Source organism: Pteropus vampyrus, unplaced genomic scaffold, assembly GCF_000151845.1.
Source record: "Pteropus vampyrus isolate Shadow unplaced genomic scaffold, Pvam_2.0 Scaffold2, whole genome shotgun sequence".
Lineage (NCBI taxonomy): Eukaryota > Metazoa > Chordata > Mammalia > Chiroptera > Pteropodidae > Pteropus > Pteropus vampyrus.
Window position 1 is genome coordinate 17,691,241 of NW_011888783.1, and position 25,105 is coordinate 17,716,345.

The following is a 25,105-nucleotide window of genomic DNA, read 5'->3' on the forward strand; positions in this document are numbered from 1 at the left end:
GGAGTTTAAGCAATGGGTTCCTCCGTGTTCTTCTTTCCCTCACGCATCGTATTTAATTCAACAGCAAATCCTACTGGCTCTACCTCCAAAATATACCCTTAGTCAGACAACTAGAGCAATGTTGCCTTTAACACTGCAATGTTGTAGATTCCTTTCTTTCACTCTGGCCCTCTGCAGTGTGTTCTTTGCATAGCAGCCAAAATCACCTTAAAAATACAAATGATATCATATGACCCCCACCTACTTAAAACCTCTAAAGGCTATCAACTAATTCTTACCCTGCATGATCTAGTTTTGCCAACCCCTTCAATCATTTCCTACTTTTCTTTCCATTACCACCATGATTTAACAATGGTGATCTTCCTGGACTACAAAAATGCCAAGAGTTCTCATTTCAGGGCCTTTGCGTATGCTGGTCCCTTTGCTGACTAAACTCTTCCTTCAGATTGTTACTTGGCTGCTCCTTTTCATTCAAAAACCAACAAAATGTTTCTTCATAACACTATGTGAATTTCATTTGTTTACTTATTATTTGTTTACTGACTGTTCTTCTTGGCTAGAATATAAGCTCCCTGAAAGTAGCAACTCTGTTTGCCACCATATCCCCAGCATCAAGAAAAAAGAAGGCACTGTGGAATGAACATTCTCACTGCCAACTGAGTAGGAAGCCATTCTCCCCACATCCACTACCCATTCTTTTTACATAAGGGGGAAAAAAGTCTTTGCTTGAACATGTAATTTAAATAAATGATCTTTGACCATGAAGCAAATAAATAATCCTACAAAAAGACATTATAAAAGATTGATTTCTTACTCTCAGCACAGTACTTCTAAATGGAAAAACCTGGCTTTCAAGAATGGAACAATTAGAAATCAATGCAAATACATAGCTATTTTTACTGCACATAGCATTTGAAAGATTTATCAATAACTAAGTCAATAGTTCCTTTGGAAGAAATCAATTCAGCACTATCAGCTGGAACTTAAAAAAAAAAAAAAATAACCAAAACCTTCAAACGACAGTGAATTTTGTACAACACAAGGAAAAATATTACCTGCATGTTCAGTAAGAGTATCTAGCTGGGCTTGAAAATTTAACAATAAGAAATATTTGATTATGAAAAAATTCCATTTTAATTAGTCTGTACTAAATACTAGTTTGCTAAGATCACATCTTTTCAAACATCAAATCATCGCAACTACAGCATTACTTAAAAACACTTCTAAATCTGCAAAATTTAAAAAATGTCCAAGGGACACAAACCACTGAATAAAATAGTGTATTAAATATAGTTACATATTATTTATCTGACAAGTTTAATCATCTCAAACAGGGCTAGGAAGTGGGAACAAAAAAAAAGGGTAAGTGCTCAAAATATTTCTGACATTAAAGTTGATAACGGATATGAGACTATTTTGGACTTCTTTCATTCTATATCCAATTCATGTTACAATTCCATTAGGCTTACCAACACGGTATTTTCACCCATAAGGAGATTGTTTGCAAGAGGGAAGCCCCTCACTACAGTGTAAATTGAGATCTAATAGCATAAAAGTATGAGAGTGGGAAAAAATAAATAAAATATACATTGTAAAAATAGAAATAAAAACTAATAAGCACAAGAGCCTGGGCCCATTTAGAATAGGTCATAAACAGTCCTAAAATTTTTAAATAGGATATTACTATATAGAATGCCTACTACCACTAAGTAATTATCTCCTAGTACAATCTTGATTATTTATTAGTTGTGTGACCTTGGGCACACAAGTAAAAGTCCTTTACCATAAAACAAAACCAAGGAAAAATAATAAGGGCTGAATCAATGAATCCAAGTAATGAATGAGAGGAGGTTTTACCAAAAAGAGGATGGGGCATGAGGTTGGCCCAAGATTTAAGTCTGAAGTTTAAAGCCTTGGGAAAGTTGGCTTCGTTGTTGCTTTAGGAACTGCTACTTCTATGGAAGAAAGTTATGACATCCAATATGTAGTAAAACATAAGGTCTTCATTTTTACATTTTAATGCTCTGCCCAGTATGTAGCACAATATTATCAATGACATGACAAATCTGATCTGATAAAACTTGCTGGATTCATAGGTCTAAAGGACAAGAGCTTTTACTACAAGAATGTAATTTACAATTTTTCATTTTTTATAAACGTGATTTGGTGACAGAAATGATCTTTAATTTTAAAATATCAACTCTGTGAAGTAAATCTTGATGAAAAGTTTTAATGCCTTTAAATAGAAATACCAAGAAACAGAACAAGCTTAAAACTTATAATTTTCTTAAGGTCTCTCAAAGATTCATGTCCATCCCAAACATGCAAAATAGACCCACTCTATGCCAACATCCCCAAAAGTTTCAACCATTCCAGCAACAACTCAAGTCTAAAATCTCATCATCTAAGTTATCTAAATCAGGTATGGGTGAAATTCTGAGTATGATACAACACAGAATTTCTTTTCACCTGTGAAACTATAAAATAAGTTATGGCTTCTAAAAATAGTGGTGAGACAGACATAGGATAAAAGTTATACTTTTCCATTTCAAAAGGGACAAAATAGTAGGAAGCCAGGCGTCACTGGTGTCATGCAATTTCAAAGTCCAGCAGGTCAAATTCCATTAGATTTCAAAGCCTAGGAATACCAGCCTGTGGCCTCACCCTCTGTGCCTAAAGCTCCACCATCAGAGTCATTCTTCCTTTTTCTTGAAAGGTAGCAAAAGTTTGCAGCTCAGTAGTGTCATCAGCCTGTTTCCTGCCTATAGAATTTTGAAAGTTCGCCAGCCTTCCCTCATACTGTCAGCCCAAACTGGGAGTGTTTCTGCTGATATAACCACCTCAAAACCCTGTAGGACACCTGTGTATGCCATAAGGGTTTACACCATTAGACGAGATGGTCCTCCACAAATCTCCCCTCATCTCTATTCAATCTCTATTCCTGGCTTTTGCTGAGATAATCGAGGAGATCCATAAGCCACATGCCTAATCTCTTCAGCAACAGCAAAAGGTTAGCCACAGTCTTGGCTTTCTCTCCAAAGCATACTTTCCTGACAATGAATCTCCAAATTTTAGGGTCTTCTGCAATCTGGATAGGCTGATATTCTCCCAAATAATCAAGTCCTAGATCTTTTTTGCTTAACAATTCTTCTCTCAATTTATCTCTTTCCTCTCACATGTTACCATAAGCAGCAAGAAACCAGGCTATAGCTTTAAAATCTGCTTGGCAATCTCAGCTAAATATATGTTTGTTGCTTACAAGTTCTCCTTTCCACATAAGTGCAGACAATTCAGCTAGGCTTTCTGGCATTATATAATAAAGATCTCCTTTCTTCCAGTTTCCAATAACATGTTCCTCACTTCCTTCTGAGCTCTCACCAGAGGAACCTTTAATATTCTTATTTCTACCAACATTGTTTACAATGATATAGGTATTCTCTAAGATGATGTACGCTTTCTCTCCCATGTTCTTACCTTTGATCTGAGCCCTCACCAGCAGCACCTTTAACGTCCATATTTCTACCAACGGTCTGTTCAAGGCAATCTATGCTTCTTCTATCATGTGCCTCAAAATTCTTCCAGTCTCTACCCACTACTCATTTCTAAAGATAGTTCTATAGTTTTTGTTATTTGTGACAGTACCACTTCCTGGTACAAAAATCTGTATTAGTTTCCTGTGGCTGCCATAACAAGTTATCACAAATTTAGAGGCTTATCTCTCTCGGTCTAGTGGCAAAGTCTAAAATCAATCACTGAACTGAAATCAAAGTACTAACAGGGCCACACTCCTTCCAGAGGCTCTAGAAGAGTATCTGTACCTTGTCTCTTCAATTTCTGGTGGCTCCCAGCATTTCTTGGCTTTGGCCACATCACTCTGCCTTTGAGGTCATACTGCCTTTTGGTGAGAGCCACAATTCAGCCTGCCACAGATGCATACTCTTCAATGCCTCTCTTTGCCTTCATCACTCTTTCGGTCCATTTGTTTCAAATAGTTTTATAATGTAATCAGCTTAATTACCCATGTTCATAAAGGAATATATCATCAAAGTTTGTGGGATCAGAAATGCAGCAAGAGAAATTTAAACAGGCAAATTCTACACAAAGTAAAAGTAGAAAATTTATCTAGTTCCTGCCATCTTATTTAACTTCTAGAAAAAGAAGTAATTTTCATGTGCATAATAAAAAACAAGGTCCACTAGGAAGAAGGTCCAAACAGATCAGCTAAAGAACAAAATCATCAGGTTAACTGAAATGACAGACAATAATTTCCATAACTAAAGACTGAATATGGGGTTTAAAGCTACTATATAACAGATTCTCTCTCCCGAACCTTTACATTTTAAAACTTGTTTTAAACTCCGTTGGAAAACAGTGTAAAATAGATTTCTCTTCTTACCTCTACACAGTCAAAGTTCTCATCAACTTTCGATGCATATTCAACACGGAACATTGTTGACAGGCTACCAGCAATATAGTATAACAGGATCTTCAGACCCTTGTAACCAAAAGCAGTTTCACTGAAAGGGGAAAAAACAGCAGTAATCTAGGACCCCAAAATGAATCTTTGCAAAGTCATTAAAAAATATTAACCCTACATATAAACAAGTTTAACTTCGTGGGTAGTTTCAATATTTTAAACTACATTAAAAAAAAAAAAGAAAAGAAATATCTGTAATGAATCTGTATCTCAGCTTGCCTTATTTAGAAAATAAGAGAGATCAATAGCACCAACCTCAGGGATGTTGTCTGGGTTAAATACATACATTAATACATGTAAACCGCTTAGAACATTGACTGGCACATTAAGTACTCATTAAACGCTTACTACTATTGCAACTGCTGCTGCTATTGCTGCTACTATTACTAGTACTAAGACGTATTTTAATTCAGAGACAGTGTTAACCTGGTACCTGGCTAGGCAAGCAGCTAAGATGTAGCCTTGGCCCAGTCATTTCAACTTACCACTTGGTTCCATCACCAAAATCTAGAGCTGCTAAAAGAGGTGACAACACTTGTCTAATTATACCTCCCTGTGAATTCAGAAAGCAGATCTGGAGCTGCTGCTATTTTTCTAACCTTGCTCCCTGCTATCCTTCTAAGCCTTGCTCTTATTCCCTTTTCCAGCTTAAAAAGAGTCTTTTAATTCATTGGCGCAGACAAGCCCCAAGATGGCAGTGGCAGACTTTTGGAAAATAACACTTAAATGTTTTAATGTTTAGAGACTTAACAAATCAGTTTCATTTAATTTTAATTTTATTGTTTTTAATGGTTTATTTCTATTAATTTTTGTTATATAAAAATAAAAAATTGGCACTGCCTCTAAAAAAAGTCTTTTAAAAAGTGGATTCTAAAATATCTAGAATAAGTATATCTATACAGAGAGAAAGTAGATCAGTGATGGGCTAGGGAAGGTGAGGGGGAAAGGGAGTAACTACTATGAGTATTTTGGTGGAAATGTTGGAAATTGACAAAAATGTCTTAAAATTGATTATGGTAATGATTGTACAATTCTGAATATACTAAAAACCACTGAATTGTACACTTTAAGTAATGAATTATATGGTAAATTATATCTCAATAAAGCATTTTAAAAAAAGTTTATTCTGAAAAAAAGAATGCTTGAAAGCAGCAGTGTCATTTCCAGATTTCTGTCTAGACTGCCAAAATAAAATATGAGCGGTATCCCTTCCAGGACTCTGAAAGTTATATGCAATAGAAAGGAGTGGTAATGATACTAGGATCAAGACTAAAGTCTTGTTTGGATCATAAGACACAGGGTTGTCACGATTATGTGACTGTCATCTGTCTACTTCTGAAGAGGGGTATCCCAGCATACCACTTTTAATGACATGCAAATCAGACAAGTAAATATGCAAAATGCCATTAAAAGGCAGTATCTATACAATTAGTTCCTACCCATTAAGATATTACCATGGAAAGATTTTAAATAGAAGAGGAAGAGAATAAATAAATAGCTCCTTAAAGACAGAAATCCAAAGAAAAACATTCTTATTTTTATAATAAGACATGTTTAAAATATTAAAGGTTCAAATTTTCACATGAATCAAAACATAATAAAATATAACTATTAGTATTTAAAAGGATATAAAATGCCTAATCTGATACATTAATAATGAGAAATTCTCAGGAAATCTGTTCCATGAAGAAACATTGATCAATTTAAAAACACATTAAATAAATGTCAATGATGCTGAAATAATGCACAGGAAAAATAGTCACAAAGGGAAATATTTTAAATGCCAACTATGTCTAAACACCTTTCCCTACTACAAAAAGCCAGGAAAATGGCTGACCCAGAACTAGTAGAGAAACAATGGGATAAATCTGGAACATCTTATTGTATCCCCCAAATGATGATGATAAATCAAAAGAACTCAAAAGCCAATTTGACAGGGTAGCCACTTGCTGATTCTGGGATAATCTGAGCATCGAAATTACTAACAGGAACAGATTATAACCCATTGAATTAAAAAAAAAAAATCCTTGAGTCTATTCTGTTACAAACAAAGAAATACATAAGGAGAAGAAGAGAAGCTCTTTATAGTAAAAGGCAACTAATATATGTAAAAGGTATGAGAGACTTAAAAATACAGCATTTTATAATCACAGTAAAATACTGACTTGGGCAAGAATCATTCACGAATTTAAAACTCAGTTTCAAGAATATTTCCCTACAGATTACATATAAATAACAAAGGGGAAAACATTATCCTTATAGTGTAGAAACCCTGGCAGACACCTCTAAACTAAGTGATCCAAGTTAACTTCACCAACAAGTTATTATCTATCTCATTTTCTTGATATCAAGGACTTTCTGATATGATACACTGAGGACACAGAAAACTTCTGTCATAGTACTGCAAAAATATGTATTATATAAATTTAATCATGAAGAAATAAACTAACCCAAAACGAAGGTTTACAAAACTAGCCAAATGTCACAAGAAAAAAAGAAAGGGTAAGGAACTGTTTCAGATGAAGAGAGACTAAAAAGATCCAACGACTAAATGCAATATGTGACTCCAGATTGGATCCAAGATGGGGAAAAGTTGTTACAAAGAATCACTGAAAATCAACTGGCAAAATCTGAAATGTGAGCTGTATATTAGAAAATAGTACCAATTTCCTAAGTCTTGATGACCACTAATAAATGTCCTTATTTTTAGGAAATACATACTAAAGAATTTAGGAGAATTCTAGGAAGAATCGAGATATATCTGTAAATTACCCTCAAATGGTTCAACAGAAACATATCAATATATTTATATAAGAGAATGATTAAAGCAAATATAGCCAAATGTTAACAATTAGTGAATCTAGATAAATGCTATATCAAATACTATTCTTGCAAACTTGGAAGTTTTTCAAAATCAGAAGTTAGAGAAAAAGGTAACTATTCTAATGTTAATAAAGGTATAGAAAATTAAAGAATTGTACTGAATATCCCAGGACACATATTTAAAGTTGCTTTTAAAAATAAATTTCCCTTAACTGCTTATTTACTTATCAGCTAATAACAACTTGAGCTTTCCAGCTTTAGGCGAGTGTATTAGAAGTGTACTAGAAAAGTATAGCAAAGTGATAGGAAGAAAAAAGTAGTAGTTAGGAATATGGGCTCTGCAGTCAGATTGCCTGAACCTAATCTTCTGCCATTCATATGTCCTTTGGCAACCATCCAATTCCACCAATGTGCAGTTTAACAAATACCATTGCTAAGACTGTGGTGAGAATTAAATGAGATACTGCATCTATAGCGCTAAAGGAATGATAGTAAATTGGTGTCTCAATGTCAAAAATGCCATTCTAACATATATTTTAAAATAAATTACATGAAAAACAAGAGTAAAGAAAATAAAGTGATTTCTAACTCTTAAAAAAAAAAAATTTTTTTTGCCATACTAATCTGACAAATATATTACTAAGTTACTTACTCATCCCCAAAGAGTTGATGGGTATATTCAGGAAAGAAAGTCCTAATGTCATTCTCAAGATCTTCAGGAAAACGAACTGTTTAAAAGAATAAAAAATGTAGAAATATTAAAGATATTAAAGGTAACCGATATTTCTATTTCAAGAATGTCACTATACTAGAATACAGACAATATTTTTCTTATATAAAATGTCACTTTTTCATTATGATTTATACTGGATTCTCGACAAATGAACAATGAATATTAAAATATTACTTTGAGTGAGTTTATTTTTCTGTATGTTTATACACAACGCAAACAGTAAAAGAAAAAACCAAAAACACTTCGATATAAAAGCTAGAGCATCAAAGAAACAAAAATGGAATGCTACAGGAAATATTCTGAGAACAAGAATAATCTGAGTTTGATAAACCCCATGTCCTCACATTATTCTTTATGACTGCAAGATAATATTTATGTTGTTCCTAAGGTTTTTTTGTGCTATTAAAAGTAATGCTGCAAGACATCCTTATATACATGGCTTGCTGTAATTTTACAAATACACACAAGGTAAATTCCTGGCAGTAGAAATGCTTAGTAAAAGCACTGAAATATTTTTATAAGTACTGCTTATGTACCCTCTAAAAATGCCATAACAGTTTACATACCCACCAGCAGCTATTTAAACTCCTTTGTTTCACACATTCTTGACAATACTCTATACCCTCAACTTTAATTTCTACCAACTCAAAATGGAAATGGGTATCCTGTTGTTATTTTTCTTTGCATGTATTGTGAGCATTGGGACATTTTCCCACTATCATTTATCTTATGAAGAAAAACTTTTCCAAAAAAAAAAATTAAGCAATTGAAGGATGAAAAAAGATAAGTTGCAGATGAATAATTTCTAACACTGTCCTCACAGAGCAGGTCACTTGTAGGTTACCAAAGTATCATCTAGCAGATTACTGATTTATAGAAGGAAAGATATCTGCCCATTGTAGAGATCTGGCAGTCACCACCTTTCCAAGAGATCTTAGAATCACTCATTGTTGGACAGACCAACATCATGTGCCTTCTGATTCAATGCAATATAACGTATACAGCATCATCTATCAAGTTATCTTACCAAAAAAAATTTATCCTAAATCTAATCCAGCTTTATACCTTCCAATTTATAAAAAGTATAGAGGGTAGGGGAACAAGTTACATACTACTAGAAGGAAATTAAAAAATCTAGAATGTAGATTTATCTAATTTGTCTTTCTATACAATGACTACTCTTCCAAATAAATCAATGGCATGGGGGGTAAAATTTCATGTTGGGGAAGAGAGACTGTTCTGGATAAAAAGAGATTAAAGAAACACTACAACCAAATACAATGCATGATCTTGGACTGGATTCTGGTTTAAGTAATTTTTTAAAGAAGTTATTGAAGACTTTCCAGGTCAACCAGAGAAATCAGAAAATTACATGATATCAAGGAATTACCATTAATTTTCTTAGGTGAGATAATGGTATTATGCTGTAGGTATAAAAATTTTTAAAAAGGGATTGTAAGCTGACAAGGTCCTTGCAATCTGTGAGGTCAACCAAGGGTTGCCTCACCTAAAAAAAAAAGAAAGAAAAAAAAAAAGAAATCAAGAGAAACTCCTTAAAACCAATGCTATATACTTTTAAAAGGATTCGTTTAATATCCAATAAGTGAAGTTTTTATATTAGTCGTTATATTACAAATGAAAATTTGTTCACTGTACACCTTTGACCACACTGGGCATATTTCTAAAATGTTGTCCAAAAGCTCCTGGGATTTCATTCATTGAGAAGATATCAAGGGCTATGACAGAGATTAGAATGAAAGTTATCTCCTCAAAAGAAGGCTTTTAAGGTAAAAAGGCCTAGGCCTAGACCAAAGGAACAAACAGTTGGTGCTAGGGGCACAAAGAATAGAAGTTAGTCCTTTTAATAAATAAGAGACAAATGTGAGTTTCTATTCTCAAAAAAATTTTTTTCTAATATTTATGCAAGTATAGTAATTACTATGAAAGAAATAAAACCAAATCTCTAAATTTGCCTATTCAGGGCATTTCACCTAAATGAAATCATACAATATGTGGCTTTTTGTGTCTGTCTTCTTTTAATGTATTCTCAAAGGTTGTACTAAGTACTAGTAGCTCATTCCTTTTTGTGGCTGAATAATAGTCTACTGCATGGATATACCACATTTGCTTATCCATTCATCAGTTAGTAAACATTTGAGATGTTTCCACATTGGTGCTATTTTGAATAATGTGCTATTAACATTTGTGTACTGCAAGTTTTTGTGTAAACAATGTTGTATGCCGATACTGTATATGCTTTTCAGGAGCAGGTGTACACAAAATAATATGTTATTAACAATATTATTAGTTGTCACTTGAACGTTTACTGTGAGCCAGGCAATTTGCTAAAAATTTTATAAAAACTGTTCTAGTTAATCTTCACAAGAGCAATAAAACGTCTATGTTATATATGAATACAAAAAGGACTAATTTGCTCAAGGTTACAAAGCTGGTAAGTAGTGGGTTTAAGGCTGAATCAATCTGACACATATATACATACATGAGAACATATACAAAGAACTTTCTCCTGGATATAACAAACATTAAACATTTTTAAGTCTTTACAATAAAGTTATGTCAGTAAAGATAGCAAGCAAGGTACCCAAATGTCAAGCAAAAGAATAAACTATATAAACATGAAATGATTTATATAATCATTAAACATTGTGTTGAGAAATATTGGGTGACAGAAAATGTTCACAGTGCAGTTAAGTGAACAGAACATGACATCATGACCACTATTTTACACAAGAGAAATAATATATATATATACTAGAAAAACTAGAAAGAAATATCCCAAATTATAATTCTGTATTATAATTATTTCTGTAGTACTTATTTTGGGTGGTGGAATTATGAGTACTTTAAATTTCTTATATTCTTCTGCACATTCCAAAATTCCTGCAAAATATGTAATATTTCCAAAGAGAAATATATGATATAAAAATCTGAAATAATTTTAAATAAGCACTAAAAATTTTCTTTCCAGGAAAATGTATGTAACTCACATTTTTGGAGAAAAATGAAAGATCAGGACTTGGAATATTAAATAGCACCTTATTGCCAACATAGAGCATAGGACCTGCAATGAATCTGCTTTCTGGATATATGCCTATTGTTTCTACTCATATATGTAATTCCTGTATCTCCTAGTTCTCTGAATCACTTCTGTATATTTGGAAGGAAAGATGCATAAAAGATACATTCTACATATGTCTTATTAGCCAAAAAGAAAATTAAGAAATCACTGAATCACATTAATTTAATCAATTTTAAAGTTTGTTGAATGAATACTTAAGCAATTAACATATGTACTACCCAATGACAGGTGCTCAGAATGCAGATATAAATGGGTTCCAGCGCTCAAGCAGCTTCAGAGATGCCACGATATATTCCTCATGGTATCTAATTGTATTTTGGACTATATCCAAGTTTATTCATAATCCTGTGTTCTTTAAATAACCGAAACCTTAGTGTTTTGGCCAACATATATTTTCCTGACCATGCTAAACTGAAAAATAAGGTTAATTATATTATTCTAAAATGCAAGGGTAAAGACAGGGCCCAGTGTGTTCCTGGCAACATCCCCATCAGCACCACCAGCCTGCAACATTAGAGGTCTTAACATTATAACATTCCTTAGACATTATCATAATTCCATCACATTCTTTATTTCAGTCAACTTTAGTCAAGTTCCTAGGTTATTCTTTATTACCTGGATACTCATCCCACACAGTAGCATAAAACTACTAATGTAAATGCCATTTCCCACTCCTCCCCAACCAACTCCCTGTGACCACTGTGAAACTTACAGGTCAATAATCACCAAAATTCTCCATACCCCCAACCTCTTCCTTAAATGTTCTATATCTTCTTGCTCTAATGAACAGCTCATGGATAAACGTGGCTGTCTCCCAACATACTGTTATTTCTCCCATGCTTAAGAAACTCTTGTTGCAATATTCATATCTAACAGAGTAGATGTCAATATAAGTCAAGATGAAGAACTAAAGAGGGGAATGAGATAGAGATCCCTTTATTACCAGAGATAAAGAAGGAACATTCTATATTGATAAAAGGGGTCAATTTATCAAGACGACACAAGTCTAAATTTGTATGTACCTAATACATGAAGCAAAAATTAACTGACGAAATAGACAAATCCACATTATAGTTGGGAGAATAAGCAGATAGAAATCAGCAAAAATTTAGAAGACTTGAACAATACTATTAAGCCTGTTGACACTTATAGAACCCTATATAAAACTGCATAATATAAATAATTTTCCAGTGCACCTAGGACAGTCACCAAAACAGACAATATACACTGGGCTATAAAACAATTCTCAATAAATTTAAAAGAACTGAAATAATCTGATATTGATGGAATTAAGTCAGAAATTAATAACAATACGATAGCTAACAAAGCCTCAAATATTTGGAAATTAAGCAGTGTTTTTCTGTATAACCCAGAGGTCAAAGAAGAAAACATAGGGGGATTAGAAAATATTTTCAATTGTGTAATAAAAATACAACATAACAGAATTAGTGGGATGCAACTGAATCAGTACTTTTATAATTTTACTGCTAGTATTAGAAAAGGAAACTTTAAAATCAATTACATAAGCATCTACCATAAGGGAGGTTTTTAAAAATAGCAAATAAAACTAATAAAGGAAATTATAAAAATTACTGGGAAATAAAGAATAGACAAACAACAGAGAAAAGCAATTACTGAAAAGATCAATAAGATAAACTCATAGGCAGAGTAATCAAGGGAAAAAAAAGAGCGAAAAACACAAATTACCAACATCTCCAAGAAGGGAATGTAGATTCTACAGTCATTAATAGGGCAATAGAGAAATACAATGAACAACATAGCTCCAAGAAAGTTAGATGAAATGGGCGATGTCCTTAAAAGACAAAAGTTACCAAAACTGACACAAGAAGAAACAGAAAATCAGAATAGTACTAAATCTATTAGATTTACAGTTAAAAATGTTCTACAAAGAATACTCAAAGCACACAAAGCTTTACTAGTAAATTCTATAGAACATTTAAAGAATACCAGTATTATGCAAACTCTTTCAAAAAATGGAGAAGAGACAGTTCCCAACTCATTTTATAAGTCCAACAAAACCCCAATACTAAACTAAAACTAAGATATACATGAAAAGAAACCACTCATAAACAAAGATGCAACAATTCTTAACAAAATATTACCAGGCAGAATCTCAAAATGTTGGAAAATAATACATTGGTATGTAACAGCGATTTAATACTTAAAAATCCATCAATGTAATTCACCACATTAACAGAATTAGAAAAATTATACGATCATCTCAATGGACTGAGAAAAAGGATTAGGCAGACTACAAAACTCATTCATGATAAAAATTCTTACCAAACTAGGAACAGAAAGAAACTACTTCAACCTGAAAAAGGGTACATATGAAATATCTACAACATCACACTTAACTGTGAAAGGTTCAATATTTTCCTGTTTCAACTGGGAATAGGCAAAGAGGTCCGTTCCACCACTTCCATTCAGCATTCTAATAGAGGTCCTATGCAGTGCAATCAGGCAAGAAAATGAAATTTAGGACATAAAGACTAAAAAGAACTAAAACTGACTTCATTAATAGGTGCTATGATTGTGTATGTAGATAATCCTAAGGAATCTACATGTAAAAAATTATAAGTGACTTTAGCAAGATTGCAGGGTACAAGACAATTACATGCACTGCAATTACACATTTACACACACAAAAAAAATTAGAAAAATACATTTTAAAACCATACCACTTTCAACAGCATTGAAAACAAAATACATAGATATATTCAGAGATAAATTTTTTAAAATATGTGCAAGACTGAAAACTTAAAACACTTTTAGAAGAACTAAATATGTCATGTTCATAGATTGAAAGGTTCAATATTAAGATAACAATTCTCCTCACATTTATAATTCAGTATAATTTCAATTAAAATCCCATAACTTTTTTCATAGAAATTAACAACCTGATTTGAAAATGTATATGAAAATGAAAAGTCAAGAATAGAGCAAAGACAGAGGACTCAGAGTGTCTGGTTTCAAGACCCACTAAAGTTACACTAATCATGACAGTATAACATTGGTAGAAGTAAAGACAGATCAATGGATGAAAACAGAATCCAGATACATAGCTACACTAATAAAGTAAATTTTTTTGTCAAAGGCACCAAAGCATTCAAACAAATCATAGTACTGGAACAAATGAATGTCCATACAGAACAAAGTGTGACTCCATTCCTCATACCATATACAAAAATCATTTGAGATGCATCATAGATTTAATTGTAAAACTACATGACTTTCGGAACAGAGAATATCTTCGTATTTCCCTGAGATAGGCAAAGATTTTAGGCAGGAATCAGGAAACACTAACAAATGAAAAAAAATTAGTAAATTGGACTTCGACAATATAAAAACTTATCAGAAGACACTGTTTAGAATATGAATAGGCAAGTCACAGACTGAGAGGAAAATATGCACAAAACATTTATCTGCACAAAAGATTCACATCCAGAAAATATAACAAACACCTACAACACAATAACAAAAAGACACTAACCAGTTAAAAATGGGCAAAATATTTGAACAGGCAATTCGCAAAAGGAGATATATAAATGGTCAATAAACACATAAAAAAATGCTTAATGACATTAGTCATCAGGTAAAGGCAGGTTAAAATTACAATGATATACCACTACATACCCACTAGAATGCCTAAAATTAAGAAAATTGACTCCAAATGTTCATGAAGACGTGGACTAATCAGAATTCTAATAAATATCTAGTGCAAGCATAAAAGAAATCAGTCTGGCAAGTATTTTATAAAGCTAAACATAAAGTTACCCTATGACCTAGCAAATCCACTTCTAGAAATTTATCCAAAATAAAATTACATGTCCTCAAAAAGACTTGGACAATAACATTCTTAGCAGTTATTTGCAATAGCCCCAAACTAAAAACAATCAAAATGTTTCTGAATTGGTGAATAGTGATATATCCAACAAAATAGTATTCAGCAATAAAAAAGGAATGTACTGATATAGGCAACAAAAAGATGTACCTCAAAGACATGCAGAATGAACTAAGCCAGTCACAGAGTATATATGTATAACTACATTTACATAAAGTTCTAAAACAGGCAGAACTAATTTTGGTGAAAGAAATCACAACAGCAATCACCTTGTGGGAAGCAGGGATTGAACAGGAAGGAGCAAAGTTCTGTCCACTGAGAAGGCCTGATCTCACTAATGTTAGAGCAAAAGCAATGAGCTCACCAGCTCACCTAGCAGATCTTAGCTTCAAAATACCATTTTCCAGTAAAAGAAACCAGGCTCCTTAGAGAAATGGCTGTTTCCAGAGCTGTGGCAGAGATAACAGATGAGCCTGGAACACTTTGTTCCAGAAAGTAATCAAAGTATTAAGTAATTGAATAATGAGGACACGTAAAGAAGCCAGCTTAAAGTAGGCTCTCACTAGCCAAGTTAGGGATGAGTACCAAAATAAATGATAGTAACAGGTTATAATCCAGTAAATAAAATATAAAATATATGAAAAATCTTCAAGTATAATGTCAAACTGGTAAGAGTGCAATGAGATGTGCACACTTCTGCGATATTCCTGACAAAGATGTATAACCTGAAATAAACCATGAGCAAACATATGAGACAAACTCGAAATGAGAGACACTGTACAAAATAAAGTCTGTAATCTTCACAAGTGTCCAGGTCATCAAAGCCAAAAAAAAAAAGACAATTATTCCAGTCTGAAGGAGACAAAAGAGACAAACCAAATGTAAGCCCTGATTCTAAACTGGATTGCTTTGCTATAAAAGGTATTTTGGGACAACTGGGGAAACTTGAATGGAATTTGGATGGTGATAATGTACTGATATTAATTTCCTAATTTTGATGGTTAAATTCTGGTTATATTGGATAATGTTCTTGTTTATTAGAAATATACACCAAAGTATTTGTGGTGATGGTGCATCAAATCGGCGATTTATTTTCAAATAGTTCAGGGGAAAAAAGGTCTTTGTATTTATAGTTCCAACTTTTCTGTAAAGTTTGTAATTGTTTCAAAAACAAAACAAAACAAAAAGGAATGTAACCCAGCAGATCTGCTGCATGTCTCAACCTACCTAAATAAGTTTTAAGTTAAAATTTTGAAAAGCAGCTATTTTGGGGGGGACCCACAAACCTCAATGAATCATACACTTCGTACGTGTCCATTTCACTTTATGTAAATCGTATGTCACTTTTTAAAAAATTAAAATGTTATCTAACTTTACCTCATCTCTTCTTCTAGCTACCTTGTTTCTCAATTCCACTTTACAGCAAAACTCTTCAAAAACAGCCTATACTCCATTTCTCTATTCTCCTTTTAATTAACTACTATAAAGTAGATCCTATAACCCCAACACTTCTCTTGAAAAAATATATCATCAAATAACCATATTCTAGTAGTCCTCGTTACTAGAACTACCAGCAACATTTGACCAATTACTTCCTCCTTCTTTGAATACTTTCCTCATTTGGCTTCCAGATACTTCATCCTCCCAAGCTATCTTCTTCGGTCATGATGGCTTCCTTAATGTTCCCTGAACATGTCCAGCATACTCAGCCTGGTACACTCTTCCTTGAGCTATCTACATGGCTTACAGATTCATTTTTTAGTATCTACTCAAATGTCACCTTAGCAGTAGGACATGATCGCCCTATATTTTTGCCATAACACATATCACAATTTCTCATGTGTTTGTCTGTTTTTCATAGTCAGAAAGTAAGTTCTATGAAGAGAGGGCTATTTGTATGCTGTTCTATTTCCAGTGCCCAGGTAAGTGTCTACCACATAGGACAGCTAAATAAGTGCTGAAAAAACTTAAAATATAAAGATTATCTCAGTAGAAGTAATACATACTGTATCTACAAAATAGCTTATATGGCTTTTTAGAAGAATTTAAAACTGAACACAAGAGAGGAGTAAGGGCAAATAAAACACACTGCATAAGAAAAGACAGGAATGAGAAAGGAAACAACACAAAAGTGAGATGACAAAAGCAACAATAAATATAAAGGAGATAAACTGACTAGATAAAAAAATTATACCATCAAATCTAAATACGTTGTCAATAAAAGATACACCTAAAAGGAATGAAAATTAAAAGAAATGGAAGGGTAAAAAACGTATCATGCACACCACAAAACCTGAAAATGCGATCTAAATTTTATTAAGGCAAAAAAAAAAAAAAAAAAAGCATTAAATGGCAGAAGAGGAACGCTTCATTACGATTAAGGTGAATTCCTTCAAGTTTCAGAGGAACAGATAAATCTATTTACCTCAATCTATAGGTCAATCTAAAACTGGTGAGGGTGAGAGTAGTAAAACGAGAAGGCCATGAGAAGTCATAAAGAATACAAAAAAGCTGACCACCTCCCATAAAAAGAAAGCACAAAGAAGAAATACAGACCAATCCCATTTATAAATGATAATATGTAAAAATACTTAAATAACATAAAAGTTTTCATTGATAGGTTAAAATATATCAAGGTATTCATTTTAGAAATGCAAGTATGGTTCAAAATCTAAAGATCTAATAATAAAATCTACTAAATATTATCTACTATAGATATCGTATATAACAGTATAATCAAAATTATTTCCATGGAAACCAAAGTACCACATGATAAACTCTAATATGCATGTTTGAATAAAAACTCTGCAAAACAAAATAAAACACTCTTCAATGTGATAAGCCAAGATCACGTTTAGAGAAGGACTACTAGAACTATTCTTGTTAAATCAAGAAATGACTGCTATCACTTTTTAACCCTGTTCTGAAAGTGCTAGCCAATGTGAAGAGAACAAAATAAAAAGCATATATATTGAAAAGAAAGTAAATTTACTAAAATATTCAGATGCTATAATTGCATGCCTGAGAAAAAGAAAATAGATAAGGGGTCAAATATATGGAGACAGAAGGAAATTTAACTTTGGGTGGTGAACACAATGCAATATACATGTGCATATTATTTGTAACTTGAAACCTATGTAATTTTAAAAACCAATGTCACCACAATAAATTTAATAATAATAAAAAAGAAAATCAGCTGAAATCACTCCCCCAAACAGTAAGAGACTCCAGTAAGAGAATCATCAGTTTTTAAAATATATTAAAAACTATATGTAAATAAAATATATTAAACAATAGCAAAACAACCCAATTAAAAAATAAGGCAAAGGAATACAAACAGTCACGTCTACAAAGAAGATATACAAATGGCTAACAAACACATGAAAAGATGCTCAACATCATTTGTCATTTAGGGAAATGCAAACCAAAACCACAATAAGATAAATAAAATGTTTTAACTTCTACATAACAAACTCACCAAAGTCAAAACTATGAAATAAATATTTACAACATATGACAAAAAAGGGCTGATTTTCTTAGAATATAAAGGATATACTTTTCTTAGAAAAATCAATTTTAATTATCAAATCAAAAGATGGTTAAAAACACAGTTTAAAAAAAAAAAGCCCAGAAAATAACAATGTTGTGGAGAAACTGAAATCTTCGTGTATTGTTGGTGGAAATGCAAAAGGAAGCAGCCACTATGGAAAACAGTATGAAGATTCCTCAAAAAATTAAGATTAGTCTACAGTCATGCTACCCGGAACAAGCCCGATCCTGTCTGATCTCAGATGCTAAGCAGGGTCAAGCCTGGTTAGTACTTGGATGGGAGACCACCTAGGAAGATCAGGTGCTGTAGGCATAAAAAATAAGGAATTGTAAGGGGACAAGGTCCTTGCAATCTGTGAGGTCAACCAAGGGTTGCCTAGCCTAAAAAAAAAAAAAAGAAAAAAATGAAGATTAGAGTAACCATATGATCCAGCAAGGCCACTTCTGGGTATACATCCAAAAGAATTCAAAGCGGCATCTCAAAGAAATATTTGCTAACCATATTCATAGCACCCTTATTCACAATAGCTAAGAGGTAGAAGAACCCCAAATATCCATCAACAATAAATGGATAAATAAAAGACAGTATATACATATACAATGGAATATTATTCAGCCTTAAAAGGAAATCTTGTCACGTGCTACAAAATGGATGAACTTTGAGGACATCATGCTAAATAAGCCAGTCACAAAAAAACAAATATGATTCTACTCATATGAGGTATCAACAGTAGTCAAATTCTACAAAGTAAAATAGTGGCTGCCAAAGGTTGGAGGGAAAGGAAATAAGGAGTTGTTAATGGGTATACAGCTTCAATTTTGCAAGAAGAAAAAGTTCTGAAGATCCTGCTGCACAACAATGTGAATATAATAATCAACACTATTGAATTGTACACTTAAAAATGGTAAAGATGGTAAATTTTATGTTATGTACTTTTCACTAGAATTTTTTTAAAAGTCTGTTGTGGGGAAAATGCAGTCAATAAGACATAAATATGGCCAAAAGGAATGCAGTCGATAAGACATAAATATGGCCAAAAGTCTGTTGTGGGGAGAATGCAGTCAATAAGACATAAATATGGCCAAAAGGAAGAAAGAAAAGCTGCTGAATCTAATAGACAAAATACAAATTAAAACAAGAAACCATATTTCACCCATCAGAAGGGAAGGGCAGGATGCTTTTTTTTTTTAAATAATATGAAACACTGACCAGGGTAGAGTTAAAAAGAATATCTCATAAAATTCTGGTGTAAGCATAGGTACTTTTTTGGAAGGTAATTTGTCAATAGCTACTAAAATATATGCTCACATTCCTTGGATTTGGCACAGTGGTTTTCAAACAGGAGCAATTTTACTCATTATCCTTGGGGATACTGGTAATGTCACAAGACATTTTTGATTGTTGCAAATGGAGAATAATGTTACTGTCATCTAGTAAGTGGAGACTAGGGATGCTGGTAAACATCCTACAATGCATAGAATAACAAAGAACTACCTAACCCAAAGAATTATCTAACCCAAAAAGTCAATAGTACCGAAGTTGAGAAACTCTGATCCAGCATTTCAAATTCTAGTCACACATTCCATCGAACACTCACACAAGTGGATTAAATAAACACAAGAATATTTATTAGAGAATTATTTTTAATAGCAAGGGAGAAGCAATCCCCCAAAAGGAAATACTTAAATAAGTTATGATATAGTCATAGAGTATTATGTAACTGAAAGAATAAGGTCGATCCCTACGTAGTTACAGAGAATGACATTTAAGACATTGTTAAGCTAAACAACAAAACAGCCTAACAACAGGATCCTGGTTTTAGAAAAATAATGTCTGTATAAGGAATAAAATGTCTGCACAAGGATTTCTGAAAAAAATAATTAAACTGCTTTATTGAGGTATAATTTATATACCATGAAATTCACTTACTTAAGAGTATAATTCAATAATTTTTAAATTTAAAATTATGTAACCATTGCTATAGTCTAACTTTAAAATGTTCCATGGCCCCCAAAAGAAATCTCATGCTCATTTGAAGTCATTCTCCATTCTCACCCTCAGGCCCAGGCAACCAATAATCAATCTACTTTCTGTCTCTATGGATTTGGAATCATACAAATGGAATACAAATGGAATCATACAGTATGTGGGGTTTTTTGGAGCGGGGAGGTGGTCTGGTTTCTTTCACTTAGACTGTTTCTGAGGTTCATCCATGTTGTAGCATTTCAACACCTTCATTCCTTTTTATTGTTAAATAGTATTCCATCATATAGATATACATACCATACTTTATCCGTTTACCAGTCGATGGATATCTGGGTTGTGACTAATGCTGCTATGAACACTCATGTATGAGTTTTTGTATGGACATTTGTTTTTATTTCTCTTGGGTAGATACCTAGGAATAGAATTGCTGGGTCACATAATAAATTCATGCTTCTAACTTTTCAAGAACCTGCCAAATGGTTTTCCAAACTAATTGTATCATTATGTTCCCATCAGCATTTTATGACTTTTTCACGTCCTCATCAACACATTATTATTTTTAAAAGGAAAAAACTAAAGATAAATATATTTTTTAAGATAAATATTTTTAAGAGACTGAGATCACTTGTTCCTGTCACTTTTTGCCACACTGTACTTCCTGTATATAAACTCTGCCACCTCTCAAACACCTACCCACTCCATGACATAAATCAAGAATGAATAAAATCTGAATGTGTTCAATAAATGCAGAAACTGTATTTACATAAACTACACTTATATAAAATTCTACTTCAAATTTAAAAAGACTATATATATACACACACACATACATATATATATATACACACACACACACACACACACACACACACACACACAGAGTACATACACAATAGCACTTAAAAATGGCACACATACCTAATTTTAGTTCAATTGCTGTATTGGTGTTACATTTGTATTCTGCCAGTTTCTTCTCCACTGCACTCTTATATTCAACCAAAAATTTCTCCATAGCACCAAATCCTAAGAGAAAAGGTTTTTAAAAGGTCAGGTTGGAAATGGTTTAAACTATCAAACCAAAAATAGGGTTCTTATTAGTAGTGACATAAAGGTAAGATTTAAAGCATTTTAATAGATCATAAAAGTACAGGTTGTTCTGCATATACTCCTAAATAAATGTAGAGTATGAATGCCTCATTATAAAACAGACAAAACATCATTTCTGAGATTAAGACTTACAAGCTAGGCTTGCTTTACTTAAATGAGTAAACCTGAAAATTAACATGACAGACTACTGACATTTCTGAACACTTAATACTAATATAAATTACCTGCTAGGATTTATACCTATGTAGCCTTTTTTAAAGAAATGTAAAAAGAAAGCCACTGCTCCAAAGAAATAAAGTGAGAATGTCCCTTGATAATTACAATAGCAATTCATTTCTAATACTGAAAAAATTCTCCCATTTCTAATACTTCCAGACCAACTATTAAAAAACCATCAACTGATAATGCATAGATTATCTCAGAAAGGATACACAAGAAACTGGTAACCATGGTTACCTCAAGGAGAAGAGAAGGAATGCGGACAGGGTTAGAAAGAGAAAATTTTCACTGTATTAAAGTTTTTTTTTTTTTCCCTACTATCTGTGCATAAAATTACAAACTATTCCAGGACTACTGGAATAACCAAATTGTTTTACAACGTGGCTAATCATCAATATATAACAAATAATTAACAATGGAAGAATCATTATTAAGAGGAACTTTCAAGCAAAGATAACGATCTGACAAATTACATAAAAATTAGTAAAAAAATTCAGGAGAAAAAGTCGTGAGCAGAAAATGGGTACAATCATACGACATAAACTTCAATAAGTGGTTAATACACACACACACACACACACACACACACACACAAAATGGGGAAACACGAGGGAATATAAATTATTCAGAGTCAGAATAATCCTGCATTCAAATCCAGTCATTTATTTACTAGCCTTTTTCCCATTTAGAAAAAATAAAAGTGCAGCTCACAAAGGAATGCTACATTTTCTAGGATTTTACATTTTCAGTGATCCAACTACTAAAAATAGAATGCTATAAATGGAATGTCTTTTGTTTTCAAAGACTATTGATATAGAAGAGCAATGGAAAAATAAATAATAATAAAAGCAAGATATTTCATGACAAACTTTGGGTGTAAAGTTAGGACTGTAATTCACAAGTTATCTTGGGGCAAATGGGAAAAGGGCTAGATATGTGAACTAGAGCACATTACTTCTCTGATCCTAATCTATAAAACAGATAATACAACCCACTTCGAGGAATTATGTGTAATCTAAGCCACAAAACTTAACTTGTGAAATCATACATTAGCTTAATCCTCACAATTCCATAAAACAAGCAGATACTATATCAGCCCCATTTCATAGTTAAAATCTCAGGCTTAAAAAGAAGTTTATTTCTTTAAGGGCACCCAACTACTAAACGGTGGAACTGAGGTTTGAATTCAGGTGTAATTCTTACAATATGTACATCGTATGCAATGCATATGTCCCCAAGATCCTACAGCTCTTCCTTACACATCTGTAAGACTCTTGATATAGCCTGTCTATCTAGCACATCCATAAAAGTGTAATGAGACTACTATGAAGGCACCGGGAAAAGAGAAAAATAGAAATTGTCCATCATGTCAAAAGATATGCAATTAGGAAAAAAGAGTATATACTCACATCAAAACAGTCTTAATACACGTACAAAATTATAGCACTTATTACTTATTAAATGTAAACTGAAGACTCAACGAAGAGAGCAGAATAGAATGACCACAAGAGAATTATATCGTAGTTGACACACTCTAAAAGTTTAGATGAAGGAAGAATGTGAGAACTTTTTTCTCAAAAGAAATCTAAACAGATCCTAGGAATACTAAAATGTGAGAGATAAAGGAGACGACTATGAAATCAGTAAAGATTCAAGTGAGAGCCCTCAAGTTCAGGGCAAGGCAGCAACGCGCTAGCTCTTAAATTGACGGTAGTGGAAGGTGGAGGAGATCGGGAAGAGGAGGAGGATCTGAGTATTAAAATCAGCTGGCGGGAACAGAAATAGACTAGTGTAGCTGAGGCTGTAGTGGGCAAAAGGAACGAGAAGAGAAACAGGCCTCAAAGCACCTGGCACCTTACAAACCCAGATCGCGATGCTTTTTCCCGGCCTCTTCGTCCCTCACGCAGGGGCCAAGTTCTTCGCTGAAGGCGCAGAACCCGGAGCAGTTGGGGGCGGGGGCACGAACCTCTGCCGACAAGGAGATGCGCTCAGAGCTCCGCACTTCCAGGTTGAAATAGGCCTTCTGGAACCGAGGCTAGAGGCCGAAAGTTTCAGGCGTGGACTGTCACCACCGTCTAGGCGTTCTTTCTCAAACCTGCCCGCCCCCTCCCCCTGGTAAACTTTTCCCGGGAACTTACCCGCCATTTCCGAGCTGTGAGCACCCGCGGCTGAGGAAGGACGAATCAACCCGCGCGCTCCCTGGCCGGAAGTGAGCGCACTGTCTCACGCATTTCCGCCGCCCACCAATGAGAGGAGGAGGTTCGAGGCGCGGAGTGGCGGAAGCAGCACAAGAGGCGGGGCTAACACCGCCGGGAATGCTCCGACCGTTGCCTAGGCACGGCGAGTGTTGTCAGCCGCTTTGCAGGCCCGAATTGGAGGCGGAGGCCGCAAAAAGGGTTCTTCTGATGTTGAGACGCTCCCTAACCCTGGGAGAGAGTTTCTTTGGGGGTGATTTGAATAATATAGATACCTTATGGCTGTTTTCCCCGATAGCGATGTTTTGGAGACTAATAGAAAAACTTTCTTCTTGGCCTGGATGGTAGATCTAAACACCTGAACCCTAGCTTGAAATGTGGGAATTGAGTTGCAGTTACAGGAGAAATTTTCACTTATTTTATTTGTTTCTATTTTTGCTGTATTTGCTAATTCTTGCTTAACAGCGTTTTTCTTCTATGTTTTTTAACATACAATGCTATATCAATTTAGGTAGTCGGCTTTCACTCTTAAGGTTACTTGGCAACCAGTTAGTGCACCGAAATTGTTACTTAATACTTCCTGCGACCTGATCTGGTCCTACAGGTCTCAAGTCCTAACCTGAACCACATCACAGGATGTTACCTCTTTTGGGCCATTGGGCTTGTTGATATTTAGTAACTGTTGAAACTATTGTCCAGATGATAAGCTACTTTTTTGGTATCCACAAATATTCCTACAATGTTATCTATACACTAGAATGCCTTGTCTCAACAAATGTTGGTTAATAGGTTTTATAATGATGATGCTAGAGCTAAAATGGACCCTTGAGATTATAGTCCAGAACTAATACACCCCTTCATTTAAAGGATGAGGAAACTAAAGCCCAGAAAAGAGAAATTGTCCAAGTTCATGCTCAGTATGCAGCCTACGCAAAAGTCCAGTTCTCCAGATAACACTAGTCTTTGTTCCACTACATGGGGATGGCCCTTTTGAAGATAAAAATCAAAAAAATTACTCAGAATACTCAGATTCTTTTCCTTTGGCCCTAA

General features: G+C 33.7%; 1 protein-coding gene and 1 pseudogene across 9 annotated transcripts in view; one reads left to right on the top strand and one right to left on the bottom strand.

Moving 5' to 3' along the window:
* The window catches only part of HAT1 (histone acetyltransferase 1), a 46,252-nt gene extending 22,170 nt beyond the window's left edge, over window positions 1–24,082 (bottom strand). The window contains exons 1-5 of one of the 9 annotated variants that reach the window (XM_023529500.1): window positions 23,999–24,020; window positions 23,724–23,828; window positions 21,453–21,557; window positions 7,953–8,028; window positions 4,397–4,517 (exon numbers count right to left, since the gene is read on the bottom strand). In XM_023529500.1, the coding sequence (XP_023385268.1) occupies window positions 4,397–4,517; window positions 7,953–8,028; window positions 21,453–21,557; window positions 23,724–23,828; window positions 23,999–24,005 (414 nt within the window). In that variant the 5' untranslated portion in view covers window positions 24,006–24,020. The other 8 variants (XM_023529502.1, XM_023529504.1, XM_023529513.1 and 5 more) reach the window with 8 other exon arrangements.
* LOC111739419 lies at window positions 18,742–18,860 on the top strand (annotated as a pseudogene).
* Window positions 24,083–25,105: the final 1,023 nt, after the last annotated feature.